The sequence below is a fragment of the Verticillium alfalfae genome, genomic scaffold (genome assembly GCF_000150825.1).
Source record: "Verticillium alfalfae VaMs.102 supercont1.1 genomic scaffold, whole genome shotgun sequence".
Classification (NCBI taxonomy): domain Eukaryota; kingdom Fungi; phylum Ascomycota; class Sordariomycetes; order Glomerellales; family Plectosphaerellaceae; genus Verticillium; species Verticillium alfalfae.
In genome coordinates, this window is record NW_003315038.1 from 572,344 (window position 1) to 584,668 (window position 12,325).

General features: G+C 56.5%; 5 protein-coding genes across 5 annotated transcripts; 1 reads left to right on the forward strand and 4 right to left on the reverse strand.

Moving 5' to 3' along the window:
• Positions 1-543: 543 nt before the first annotated feature.
• VDBG_00191 (C6 zinc finger domain-containing protein) lies at positions 544-2,423 on the reverse strand (the record flags this gene model as incomplete). The annotated part of the gene is made up of 5 exons (XM_003008464.1): positions 544-998; positions 1,175-1,257; positions 1,319-1,652; positions 1,853-2,100; positions 2,302-2,423. 5 exons carry the CDS (start codon positions 2,421-2,423, stop codon positions 544-546), a joined length of 1,242 nt encoding a protein of 413 aa, XP_003008510.1.
• A 288-nt stretch (positions 2,424-2,711) lies between these two features.
• VDBG_00192 (cytochrome P450 61) lies at positions 2,712-4,559 on the forward strand (the record flags this gene model as incomplete). Its single annotated transcript, XM_003008465.1, has 4 exons — positions 2,712-2,899; positions 2,954-3,104; positions 3,178-4,426; positions 4,524-4,559. The coding sequence occupies 4 exons, from the start codon at positions 2,734-2,736 to the stop codon at positions 4,557-4,559; spliced, it is 1,602 nt and encodes a 533-aa protein (XP_003008511.1).
• A 104-nt stretch (positions 4,560-4,663) lies between these two features.
• VDBG_00193 (glycosyl hydrolase family 43 protein) lies at positions 4,664-6,223 on the reverse strand (the record flags this gene model as incomplete). The annotated part of the gene is made up of 3 exons (XM_003008466.1): positions 4,664-4,705; positions 4,899-5,772; positions 6,201-6,223. The coding sequence occupies 3 exons, from the start codon at positions 6,221-6,223 to the stop codon at positions 4,664-4,666; spliced, it is 939 nt and encodes a 312-aa protein (XP_003008512.1).
• Positions 6,224-7,154: 931 nt separating this feature from the next.
• Positions 7,155-9,279, reverse strand: VDBG_00194 (centromere/microtubule-binding protein CBF5; the record flags this gene model as incomplete). The annotated part of the gene is made up of 8 exons (XM_003008467.1): positions 7,155-7,582; positions 7,633-7,737; positions 7,787-8,057; positions 8,111-8,286; positions 8,338-8,504; positions 8,873-8,916; positions 8,985-9,051; positions 9,158-9,279. The coding sequence occupies 8 exons, from the start codon at positions 9,277-9,279 to the stop codon at positions 7,155-7,157; spliced, it is 1,380 nt and encodes a 459-aa protein (XP_003008513.1).
• Positions 9,280-10,042: 763 nt separating this feature from the next.
• Positions 10,043-11,508, reverse strand: VDBG_00195 (conserved hypothetical protein; the record flags this gene model as incomplete). The annotated part of the gene is made up of 4 exons (XM_003008468.1): positions 10,043-10,851; positions 10,902-11,053; positions 11,117-11,198; positions 11,256-11,508. 4 exons carry the CDS (start codon positions 11,506-11,508, stop codon positions 10,043-10,045), a joined length of 1,296 nt encoding a protein of 431 aa, XP_003008514.1.
• Positions 11,509-12,325: the final 817 nt, after the last annotated feature.

Sequence of the window (12,325 nt, forward strand, 5' to 3'; positions counted from 1 at the left end):
GTGAATTCAAGGTTCTGAGCAAGGCAATGAGCTTTGGGCGTTTCGTCGACGAGTGATGGTGGCGGGGAAACGGGCGCGTAAATGATCAGCACCCGAGTGGCCCAGACAGAGAGGCTCTACCGATTTCACACAAACGACACTGGTCTGTCAGCTCTCTGTCTGCAGCGACTTTCAATTAAACGGCCCCATGGTGGTACGAGCTTTGTGGACATCGTGTGGAATGGCGGCACGGATCGAGGCGAAGGTCTGAGGTCTACCTTTGTGTTGCCACGACTTGATGTTGCTAGTGCCAGCGGGCCGTGGTCTTCGGCTCCAGCCGAGGCCTGTCCTGACCCACCTCACTCAAGGATCACAGGAATGATGCTCTCCACATGTGGCCGTAAAAGAGTTTTCTGGCCATGACAATGCTTCATGGTCCGTTTGCGATGCACCGAGCTGCAATCCAGCAAGATCCCGATTTCATCTTGCGCAACCTGCTGCAGCAAGTTCGGCCTAGAAGGCCTTGTCGCCAGCACCTTGGACTCGGTGACAAGACATAATCTCTCATATTCGTAAAGACCCTAAATCAGAACCTTCCGATATTATACACCCCACCCATCTCGGAGACTCTGCCCTGCTGCTCGGAGAGCACAATATATCATCCCAGGCAGGCCGAAAGACATCCCCCTCGCACAACGTTTCTGACCACAATATAGCCCTGGTATGCGCAAGAACATGGCCCCATTCTCTGAGTTGAAGGCTAGTCGCCGCAGCTCGCGCCCTCTCGAGGAACCACTGGTACTGTGCTGTGCCCACCGAGGCTGCGAGACCGATGGTGAAGATCCAAATATCAAACGGCGAGGGATCGAGCTGTTCGCGGTTCTCGATCAGATTCCTGATAACATCGCTCATGATGACAGTATGTGGGTAATATGTTGGTCCCTGAATGATGAACATGTAGAGCGCAGTAGAGTACCGCAGGCATTGGCTCACGGGTGATGGGGCTGATATCGATGGATCTGGTGATGCCCGCAGAAGGCGATGAACAAACAAAACATGTCAGATCATGAAGTCGGTCGTCGAAAGTGCACTGCTCGCTGCGAAACATCGCAGCGATCACACGTTGCTGACGCGTAGTCACTCGTAGAGGCGGAGATCACATGGTAATCATCAAGGCCTGTGGCTCAAGCTGCACTCCGGGATAGGCGGTATGCCGTCCCCAATGCCGGCATCGTCTTGGGTTTCGAATTGCGGGTGGCCATGATGAGCATCGATGCCCTAGCGGTCTGTCAGTGTGATTCTGCAGTCTTAGTCATATCATGGTGGCAGAAGAACATACCAGCTCACCATCCTTGCCGTGAGAGGGCTGGTCTGCCGGACGGCGTTGATGCCGCCTCTCAGCTGGACCAATCTTTTGACCCCCTCAACGTGCGTGTGGCTCACATCAATGTTGCCTTTACCGTACTGGGTGGGGTATGTGATGTCAGAATAGAAGACGCAGGGACGTTGCACGTGAGAACCGACCTCTATCGTCGCCAGCGTGATGACCGAGTTCATCGTGCCATCTTGTACAGCCAACGACAAGTCCTCGACTTTCCGTCGCAGCAGAGCCACAGAGTCGGCCATCAGAACTTCCGACGACTGGAAGCCCTTCTGAGCGAGCAGCTCCTCGTCTAGACATGCCGTCTGCAGTGACACGTGGAAAAGGGCAGGGTCGCCCAGCGCGAGTGGCCACCAGGAAACGAGGAACGGATTTGATGTTGCGCTCAGGTCCAGGGGATAATATTGGAAAGCGATCTTATTGTGGACTGAAGCTGTGAGCCACCTCGAATGGACGAGTGAGCGTTGAAGCAGCAACGTACGATGTACATACAGCTATGGATGAGACGTTGCACCTGTGCCCTCGGAAGTCTCGTCTGTGGATACGAGTCGAATGGATCCAGAGATCCAAACCTGTAGGTGGTCAACGCGGAATGGCTACTGGAAGGCCTCGACGCCCATGTCTCCTCTCGGCCGGGCTGCTCGGAGGAGACTGGTGACGCTGTCAAGGGCTCGTTGGCGTAGAGGCATTGGACATTGCGCTTGAGGCAGCGAGAGCAGCGCGGCGTGCGCAGGTCGCAACTGTGCTTTGATCGTGCGCAGGCAGCACAGGACCGTCGAAGCGTCTGGCGCATCTTGAGTCGAGATGACCCGAGAGAGTGTCACGGGGCAATTCCCAAAAGATGCAGCGTCGATGTCTAAGGTTCGTCACGTCAACGTCGAGCCCCCGGATCTCGAGGAATCATGCGCACCAGGAAGGTGCGTGCCTTGTAAGGTACGTACTCTGACTTGGGCTGGGTCTTGACCCAAAGAGGACTAGACTCCGCAGAGACATGCCGTTGCACTTGGCGAGTCGAAGGCAATCGGAGTCTAGTCCTAATCAGGCTCCTGTTGGCAACTTCCATCATGTCGCGATGCCCTCCACAAACACTAGGGAGTGTCATCCGATTACCGACAGCCCATCGGAGGAGCTTTTGAAGCATGGTTCTCACTGCACCTTTGCCTGTTTTTACTTGCTACGGAGCCACTGTATGGCCCGAGCGGAAGCTTTCGGTGTCACAAGTAATCAATGCCTTGGCCCGAATGTCCGATCCAGCTTCAAGGCCCACCAGGCTGCGTGAGCCATGGGTCAGCGGCAATCTATAAGAGAGAAACATGATGTCCGTCATTCTTTGACAGCAGCTCGTTGACACGGGAATTATTGGTTTCTACACAATGGATGTTGACCACCTCAACACCACCGGCATGCCGCCTGAGCTGCCACAGTCATGGCCTTCCAGCACCCCTCAGTCACGAGACATGCTGCTCAAGTTCATCGCAGGATGGGCGGCATGGCAATACGCTGTGACCCTTTTGCTCGGTATTTTTGTCTATGACCAAGGTACTATGCAGCACAGATCACCAGGATGACCCATACTAACATCAGAACCACCAGTCATGTACATCAAGCGAAAAGGGTCGATCGCAGGTCCTCGGCTCAAAATTCCTCTCATGGGTCCCTTTATTCAAGCTCTTCACCCCAAATTCGAATCATACCTTGTTCAATGGGCCAGCGGACCTCTGAGTTGTGTTTCTGTCTTCCACAAGTGCGGACTACCATCCACTAGACTGCCCTGTTAAGACATGTCCTCTCAGTGATGCTGACATGTGTCTCCCTAGGTTCGTCGTTCTCGCCTCCGACAGAGATATCGCCCACAAGGTCTTCAAGACCCCCTCACATGCTGAGCCCTGCATCGTGCCCATTGCCAAGGATATTCTCGGCCACAAGGCCTGGGTCTTCCTTCAAGGCACGACCCACGCCGAGTACCGCCGTGGCCTGAAGCCTCTCTTCACGAACCAAGCCATCTCGACGTATCTCCCCGTCCAGGACCGAGTTCTTGACGTCTACTTTTCCAAGTTCATCTCCATGACGGAAGCGAACAGCGGACGCCCCACCCCTTTCATGGGCCTGTTCCGCGAGATCAACTGTGCACTATCGTGCCGCACCTTCTTTGGCGACTACATCTCCGACGACGCCGTCAAGAAGATTGCCGACGACTTTTATCTCGTCACGGAAGCCCTTGAGCTCGTGAATGTTCCTCTGTCCATGTATGTCCCTTTTACCAAGACGTGGCTGGGTAAACGCACCGCCGACGCCGTGCACGTCGAGTTTGCAAAATGTGCCGCCGCATGCAAAGCGAACATGGCCACGGGCGCGGCGCCGACCTGTATCGTCGACCAGTGGGTTCTGCACATGATGGAGTCGGAAAGGTACCGCGAAAAGGTTGCTGCCGGAGACACCGATGCCGAGAAGCCGAAGAATATGATCCGCGAGTTTACCAACGAGGAGATCAGCGAGACGCTCTTCACGTTCCTGTTTGCGTCGCAGGACGCCTCGAGCAGTGCCACTACCTGGCTGTTCCAGGTTCTCGCGCAGAGGCCCGATGTGCTCGACCGACTGCGCGAGGAGAACCTCAAAGTCCGGGGCGGCGATCGCACAAAGTCGTTCAACCTGTCCATGTGGGAGTCGATGACTTACACGCACGCCGTCATCAAGGAGCTTCTGCGCCACAGGCCGCCCGTCATTTTTGTGCCCTACCTCGCTACGAAGAATTTTCCCGTTACACCGAGTTATACCGTGCCTAAGGGGTCGATGATTGTGCCGTCGTGCTACCCGGCCCTGCACGACCCGAATGTCTATCCCCATCCGGACGTGTTTGATCCCGATCGGTGGATCACGGGCGACGCCGAGTCCAAGACGAAGAACTGGCTCGTCTTTGGGGCCGGGCCGCATGACTGTCTTGCCAGGCGGTATGTGCCGCTGTCGATGGCGGGCATGATTGGCAAGGCGGCGCTGGAGCTCGACTGGAAACACCATGCTACAGATCGGTCTGAGGAGATCCGCGTGTTTGCGACGCTGTTTCCCATGGTGAGTTTTGTTCATTTCGCCTCAACTGCAATTTCGCCTCAACTGCAATTTCGCCTCAACTGCAATTGTCGTTCGTATTTGCTAATTTGCAACATAGGACGAGTGCCCGTTGACATTCACGAGACGCCCGTAAAGCACTTATGCTACTCTGTTGGATAGGCATGTACGACTACTGAATTACTTTCATACGTGTGTAGCAAAATAGAAGTTGAACCGAACCACTTTATTCCAATTAAACTAGTCATAATCATTACCCGGCTCCTTCGTCCGGTAGTCTATCTATGGTATCGCCAGTGTCGTCATATAAAGTCTAGATTTTGTCTCATGCCCTCAAGATCACCCTCCATCAAATAATAGCGTCCAGCCCCAATACGGCGTACCGCGTGGCATAAAGACACCTGCCGCTGTCGCAGTTGGCATGGAATACCATCTGCCCGCCGTTTATAACGCTCGTCGCACCGCCAGGACTTACGAGCCCATAGTCCCCAGTCTGCAGCAACGGCCTCAACGACCTGATGTACGGGCCCTCGACCCTGCGACTGACGGCGTAATTAATATTATACTTATCCGAAGCGTAGCACCAACTGCTGAAGAAGAGCACATAGGTGCCATCCTCGAGCCTCACGATGTCCGGCGCCTCGACGAGCGGACCATCGGCCTCCGTGCGGTCGAGGATCTGCACGGGGTTGCCAATCTTGGTGAACCCATCCGGCCCAACCTCCTGCAGCATGATGGGCGTCGACACGACGGGGTCCACCGAGTTGCCGCAGTCGCCGCCGTTGCCGTCGTGGTTGCCGTCGACCTTGTACACGACGTACCTCCGCCCCGTGCCGGCGTCGTGGAAACCCGCCGGGTCGATGGCGCCGCCCTGGTCGAGGTGGCAGGCCCAGGGCTCGGGCATCGGCCGGTACGGCCCCGTCATGCTGTCCGCCAGCGCGACGCCGACGCAGTGTCTGCCGTCGGCGTCGGGCAGCTCGCCCCGAAAAGAAAAGAATGTAGCTGTCGTTTGCCCGTACGCCGGACGTCGGCGCCCACGTGTTGCGCCGCTCGTCCAGCTGTGGTCGGGCATGGCGTCGCCGTCGAGGTACGTCCACGGGCCGAGCGAGTCCGGCGCCACGGCGGCCTGGACGTTGCGGCCGCCCGAGTTTGTGGCGAAGGAGTACCACAGACCGTCGTCATCCTGGAGAATGCAGGGGTCTGGAAAAATCCGTCTCGAGCTTGACGTCGCCCGTGCCGGTGGTTTCGTAGGCGTAAAGCGGCTGCATGGGAATCTGAGTCTCAATGGGGGATGCCGCCGTGAGGGGGAGGATGGCCGCGAGGGCGGCGGCCGCCAGGAGGCCTTGTGCCTGTGAAGGTATCATGATACAGTTGAAACTATGGATGAATTCAATCGACGACTTAAACAAACTCTTGATAGGCGAGATCTGCGGCGCATACATCTCCGGGGACAGCTACATTCAGCTGGGCCGTCTCACGCCTTTGTATTCCCCCCTTGCCTAATGCAGGCACAGAGCGTTTACACTCTCTCTTCCCCCTCCCCCCCCTCTCCCCTTTTTTTGCTCAGCCGCCGAGGGCTGGACTGACGCAAGTCTGCATCCCTAGCTTCTGCTCCCGATCGGCCGCGCAAAGCATGACAGTCACGGCGAGGTCATCCAGTCCCGCATCATGCTCCACGCGCCGCCCGCGGGTCGGGGGTTGTAAAAAGGGGGTCTGTGAAGGGATGTCATCGAAAAGAAAAACCTCCGAGCTATGCGTCCCCGGCAGTCCAACTTACCAACCACCAACCACCCCGGGCATTACCTCAGCCCTTTAATCGGCCTCGCGGACGGCCTAGGACGAATCATCACGTTTCGCCATGGCACGTCCCGACCGGGGACTTCCTGGTGTGACACGGGAAAAAAAGGGGGCAACTGCCAACAACCTTGACAACTGGATGTGCATCAGACGAACGAACAGCACATCCTGAACACGTCTCCATGACGTGGGAAATTGTGGGCTTCATCTGCCTCTGAGATCCTTGAAGAAAAATACATTTTGTGGTACCAGCGAAAAGGAAAACAAGATGATTTGCGTTGAAGCAGGTCTGAGCGGGCGTTAGGGCGTCGATTGCTAGGCTCGGCTCACCAAAGTGTTCGGTCATCACTGTGTAGATGGGCGAGAGAGAGAGATCTCGATGAGACCCTGAGGCTGAATGCTCCCTGGGGATGGGAATGGAGATGGGGTGGATGAGATCTGCGGTCGGCATCTGAGACCAGACGGAAGCCAAGGACCGCATGAACGTCATTGCTCCGCCCACTAGCTAACGTCAAGCGGTCGGGTCGTGGTCTGTCCTTTCGCATTGGGCATCTGGAATTGCATGTTTCGCAGTGCTCTGGGCCCGACGATAGAGGTGCATCGGCCTCGCGGCGCATGCCCCAGCACATGCAGCAATGCGCCTGCAAAAAGATAGGGGCGGCACGCGGCTGCAAGCAACGCTTCGACACGCGCCTGAGTGAGCATTCACCGTCATGATCACGGGTCTTGCTAACCAAACACTGCATTGTTCTCATATCGCCATCTACTCCGATCCAGACAACAAAGACAATGTTCACAAATTCATCCAAACGCCTAATGCCCAAGCCATTTTAGTGGTACAACGGCCTTGCCACCCAACGGCCGATGCAACGGGGAAAGTGGTATCGCGCCAAACCGCCGTGTCCATCAACGTGTCGGCTCAGAGAGACTCGACTTAGTCGCTCTCCTCGTCGCTGTCGCCCTTGGACTTCTTCGCCGCCTTGGCCGCCTTCTTCTCCGCCTTCCTGCGCTTGCGCTCGGCCTTCTCCTCAGCCGTCTCGCCCTCGTGCTTCTTGCGCTTCTTCGAGTCCTTGTCCTCGGCATCCGAGGCAGCGGCGGGCGTCTCGGCGGAGGTCATCTCCGTGTCGACGGCAGCGGGCTTGGCGGGAGTGGCGGGCGCGTCGGCCTGGGCACCGCCGCTGAAGTCCTTGTACTCGGAAACCCACTTGGCGGGTGTCGCCTCGTTCGGCCTGCCGTACTTGTCGAGCTTGCCGTCAGCCTTCATCTTCTTCTTCTCCGAAGCCTGGGGACCCAAGCCCCACTTGCGGGGGTACAGGTCACGCTCCATGATGCAGCGCTTGATCTTGGCAACGACGCCGTGGTCTATGCAGGTCAGTAGATAGACTTAAATAGTGCCATGGTGTTCGACATACCGCAGGTCGACATCTCGACGGTCGACATCTGGGCGATACCCAGAGCGATGGCCTCGCCCTTGGTGGTCATCATGACAACCTCATCGTGGACCTCAATCTCGGACTCTGCGTGGCATTAGTAGTGATCCCAATGTTCAACGGCGGCCAGACATACCGTAACGAAGGAGACCGGGAAGCATGAGCTTGGCACCGTAGCAGACGGCGTTGACAGCGCTGTCCTTGACGACAACGCGCTTGTAGCTGGTGAGGAGAGTCTCGAGGGGAGAAATGACCCTGCGAAGGTAAGACTCGTCACGGGTGTTGTCCATGGTCCACTGGGCGTCGAGGACGTCGTGGAGGGTAACGAGACCCTTGTTCTCGTCCATGGCACCGGAGCGCACACGACGGAGCTCCTGCATGTGGGCGCCAACACCGAGAAGGAGACCCTGCGATTCTCGTTAGCTTATCTTTCGGGTGCGATACCTTGACCAAAACATACCAGATGGACGCAGAGGGTACGGATGTAGGTACCGGCCTCGCAAGAGACCCAGAAGACACCGAGGTGGCGGTCGTTGTCGAACTCGATGACCTTGGACTCGTGGATGGTACGGATACGGAGCTGACGCTTGACGGCCGAGATCAGGGGAGGACGCTGGAACAGAGCACCAGTGAGGGCTGTAAAGCGTTAGTCTGAGAACTGAACAAGCATTGGCGATGCATGCTTACTCTCGAGAGCACGAGCGAACTGGACCTGGCCACCGGGGAGCTTGTCGTGCAGGCGGATGACGCAGACATACTCCTTACCGGCACCCTGCTGGCTCTTCACGAGCCTGGTGGCACGGTCGATACTAGGCTTGTTAGCGATAGGATCTGGGTGACGCGAAGCATTGAACCTACCAGACGATCAGGCAGCCCGTGACCTTGGGGTCAAGAGTACCACTGTGACCAGTCTTTTCGACACTGTGAACTATTAGCTACAATCCAACGAAAATGAAAATGCGCTGGCAAAATCGGGGGTTCCTCCGTGGCCGCTGCTGGTAAAGATGTGGCGTTGTCGCAAGCAAGGCCGTGGATACTTGGAGCATCATTCGGACAGGCATGGGCGTGTGCATTCAAGCGTGTCGTGACATCGCTTTTGCACTTTCAGGCCACAAGACTGTTGCCGCAATGATTGCCCTGTTCCACGCCTCCTAGCAGCAGGAACCACGTTGGAACCCTCGAATGTATTGCCGTTTCGCGTCGTCAGGGAGAGAAGGCGTACCGGAGCATGCGCTTGAGCCAAGCGACGACCTCGTGGGAGCTGGGCTGTAGAGCTGTCAGACCAATTGTTCCACTGACACATGACAATCGTCTCTGGGAAAGGGCGAACGCACGTTGGAGGGCTTGTCCAGGTTGATGACACCACTGGAGATGTACGACTTGATGTCACGCTTCAGCGGGCTGCATCCGGCGGGGATGGGCGTGAAGTGACCGGTGCGAACGAGGACTGCAGGCTACTCGTCAGCAAACGATGCAACTCGATCGTGTCTCTCGAGGAGGAGAAAACTTGCGCTTGTCATAGTTCTTGAGCAGCAGAGGCCAGCTGCTGGTGTCGAGCTGAGGAGTGGCGGCCTGGGGCTTGATGGAGTACTCCTCCTCCTCGCCGTGCTTCACGATCTCCATGGTCATGTTTCGGGCCTCGGTCGTGCCTTCTTTCTTCGCGACTTCCTATCTGCAACGGGCAATTGACCTCGTGGGGGCGAGTGTCTGGTCGAGCAGTGGGTGGTCGGGTGTCGCGACTGATTCTTGCTGATTGAGCTTTGTCTGGTGTTCCTCTGGGCTGGCGGGTCGAAGCTTCCAATTTTTTTTCTTCGACTTTGCTGTGGGGGGAGCTGCGACCAGAAAAGGCGCCTCTGATTGGATGGTCGATTTCACCAGCCACAGCAATGGCGCTGTCAGCCACATTTGACGCTTCGGTCGCCTTATCAGGGATCGTTATCAGCCGCTTGCTCTTTTCTAACGCCTGGTCCCGCTACAAGGCCAAGACCATGAGCTCGGCGATGCCAGAACTCGTGCCCGGTCTGAATGGTTGCTGCCTTTCACATACACTCCTCGCTCACGTGTCCCAGCCACATCATCGCCCACACTCGGTTTCTCCTGTTCTCTTTCCGACCTCCCTTCAGAGCATGAACAAAAATCTCCAACATGGCCAATTATTGTGCACTGCTACGCCCTTAAATGTTGTGACTTCTTTACAGGTGCGATGAAATCAGCAAGTTTATCGGTTATTTCTGTGCTGTATGCTCACATATCTTGGCATACTCCAATTAACAAGAATAACAAGGATTTGCAAAGAATGAGTCTCTCCATCGGACCGATCGATGCGCAGCTGGTATAAGACTCCAAACTCCCCCACTTCCCCCTGATCATTAAATTGTACACCCGGAACCCCCTACCAAGCATAGCCTTTCCTCAGATCCTCCTGCGGCGAGTCGTGGTAGTCTGCCGGGTTGTACTGAGCATATATGGGTCTCTCCGGCTCGTGGATCGGCTTGATGTTCAATGCGGGCGCCAAGTGCTGGCCGTAATTTCCTTCGACCTCCCGAAGCTCGTACGACTCGTCTCCAATAGTCTTGCCCTTGACATCCTGCTGCCACACAGGGGAAGGCTCAGGCCCGCCCAGCGCAATGCCGACGTCCTGTTGTACCGTCCGCATCTGCGGCTTGTCGGCAGGCCAGGGCATATTGCGCCCGTCCACAGCTGTGTCTGGGCTGTTGAACTGTGAAGAATAAGGCGAAAAGTACCTCTGGTGAAACTTTTCCGTATTGGTGCTTTGGGGAGAGTTGTCCCAGTCCCTCAGCGGCTTCTGGCTCTGTGGTGTGTCATCCCAGCCCCGAAAGGGATGCTGGCTCGAAGGGCTCTCGAAGTAGTCGCCTCCCGAGGTGTTGATGGGAGTGGGCCAAGCGGCGCGGGCCTTCTTCATCTTTTCGTCGTAGGTTCTCAGAAACGTTCGACGCTTCCTCCTGCCGTTGCAAATGATGACGAAACCGACAACGACGAGAATGATGAGAAGCGCCCCGAAAGCGATACCGACCCTCGCATCGAGGCTCAGTGGCCCGGGGTAGTAATTAGGAATGTTTGTAGTGATGGGCGTCGGGTCGGTGATGTTGACCGCATACGTTGTGAAGGGCGACCCATCGACGGACACCTTCGAACCGTTGACTGGCATCTGCTCGCAACCAGCTTGCAAAACAGTCATGACTTGAGAAGATCAGCATGGGGACATGTCGCTCGCTGTCAGGGGGCCTTACAGTTGGCAAGGAAGTGGTTGCTGCCAGCGCGCAAACAAGACGCGCATCGAGGCAACTGGTCGTGTATCCAAGTCGAGCAGTATCCGTACGCCGTACCGTTTGGCTCAAGCTCATTGTACGTGACTGCACGCTTCAGTGGTTCACACGCGGTACTGGAGGTCGGGTAAGCGATGTTTGGAAAGAGAAAGAACAGTTGGGAGTGTCCTGCGACATACCTCGTCAAGCAAGGGCTGGAACCGACATCATCATTCTCCGGGTAACCGAAGAGACAATATGAAACGGCGTATCGAAGGTTGTCTTGGGAAATTAGTTAGTACTGGAATTGCTTCCACCATGTCAGACAAGGGAACTGACAAAGAAGCCATTGTGTGTCCGTCTCGTCTCCATTGCCAAAGCCGCTGTTCAGCTGGCATGTCGTACATCGCTCGAACACGCCGCCCTCGGCGCTCGTGCCGTAATCCTGCTCCTTGCAAACGAGGTCATCCGTCGTCGTTGCACTGAGGACATTTCCGCAGAGTGTTCCGCACGGCGAGCTGTCAAGGGCTTTGATTGCCGAGGTCCGGCTTAGGCACAGCCCAAGCCAGAGCGCTGCTGTTGTGAAATGCATCTTGGTGAGAAGAGGGTAGCGGTAAACGTAGGTTTCTGTTCGTCTGCAGCTTCGATGCTGGGATGAGAGCGCAATATGAGGATGGTTCCGTTCGGATTGCCAAGCTACTTCGGGGTTCGTATCACATCCCGGCGCAAGAGTTTTCGACGGGAGCCGCAAAAGCCGTACAGTCTCGAAGTGGTCTACTGTCGAGGAGCAGGACTAATACAATATTCGAGCTCGAGGATGGATCAGTTGGCTTCTTCAATCCCGCGGGGCCGCACTCATCGCAGAGTGTGATGATGAGAAGCGGGGGGATTGTTGGTGTACCGGCTGTGATGGATGTGATGAGAAGCGCTGTGTGTCTGCAGGGTCGGGAGAGCGACCTGTAGCTGCCGTCTGTTGGCGCAAGCATCAGTCCCGGCATGGGGCTGGGCTCCAATACCGTCACACAGCTGCAGCTTGCAGGTCTTCGTTTTTGGGGGCCGCCAGCCGCCGACCAGACCCGTGTGGTCGCACCAGAAGTCCATGGCTCTCATGTTGTGTTCACCTCGTGTGGTTTGTTGCTCACGACAAGGGGTCGGGCCAAGCAGGGGTGGTTGGGGGTTACGATGGCGGGGGCTCACCTCCATCCACGAGTCGGGGCTCTGTTTGCCGCTGAGGTCCGCTGTGCTAGGCCTGTGTTGGCAAACATACGGCCAATCAGAGGCTGTATCGAGTGACCATGCGCGTGCGAAAATGCAAGGCACTTGCGTTCTTTCACACGCCACGGGCCAATTCGACAACGAACGGACTATGCTGTGCTGCTGATTGGCCGCTCAACTCGCTCACCCTCAGA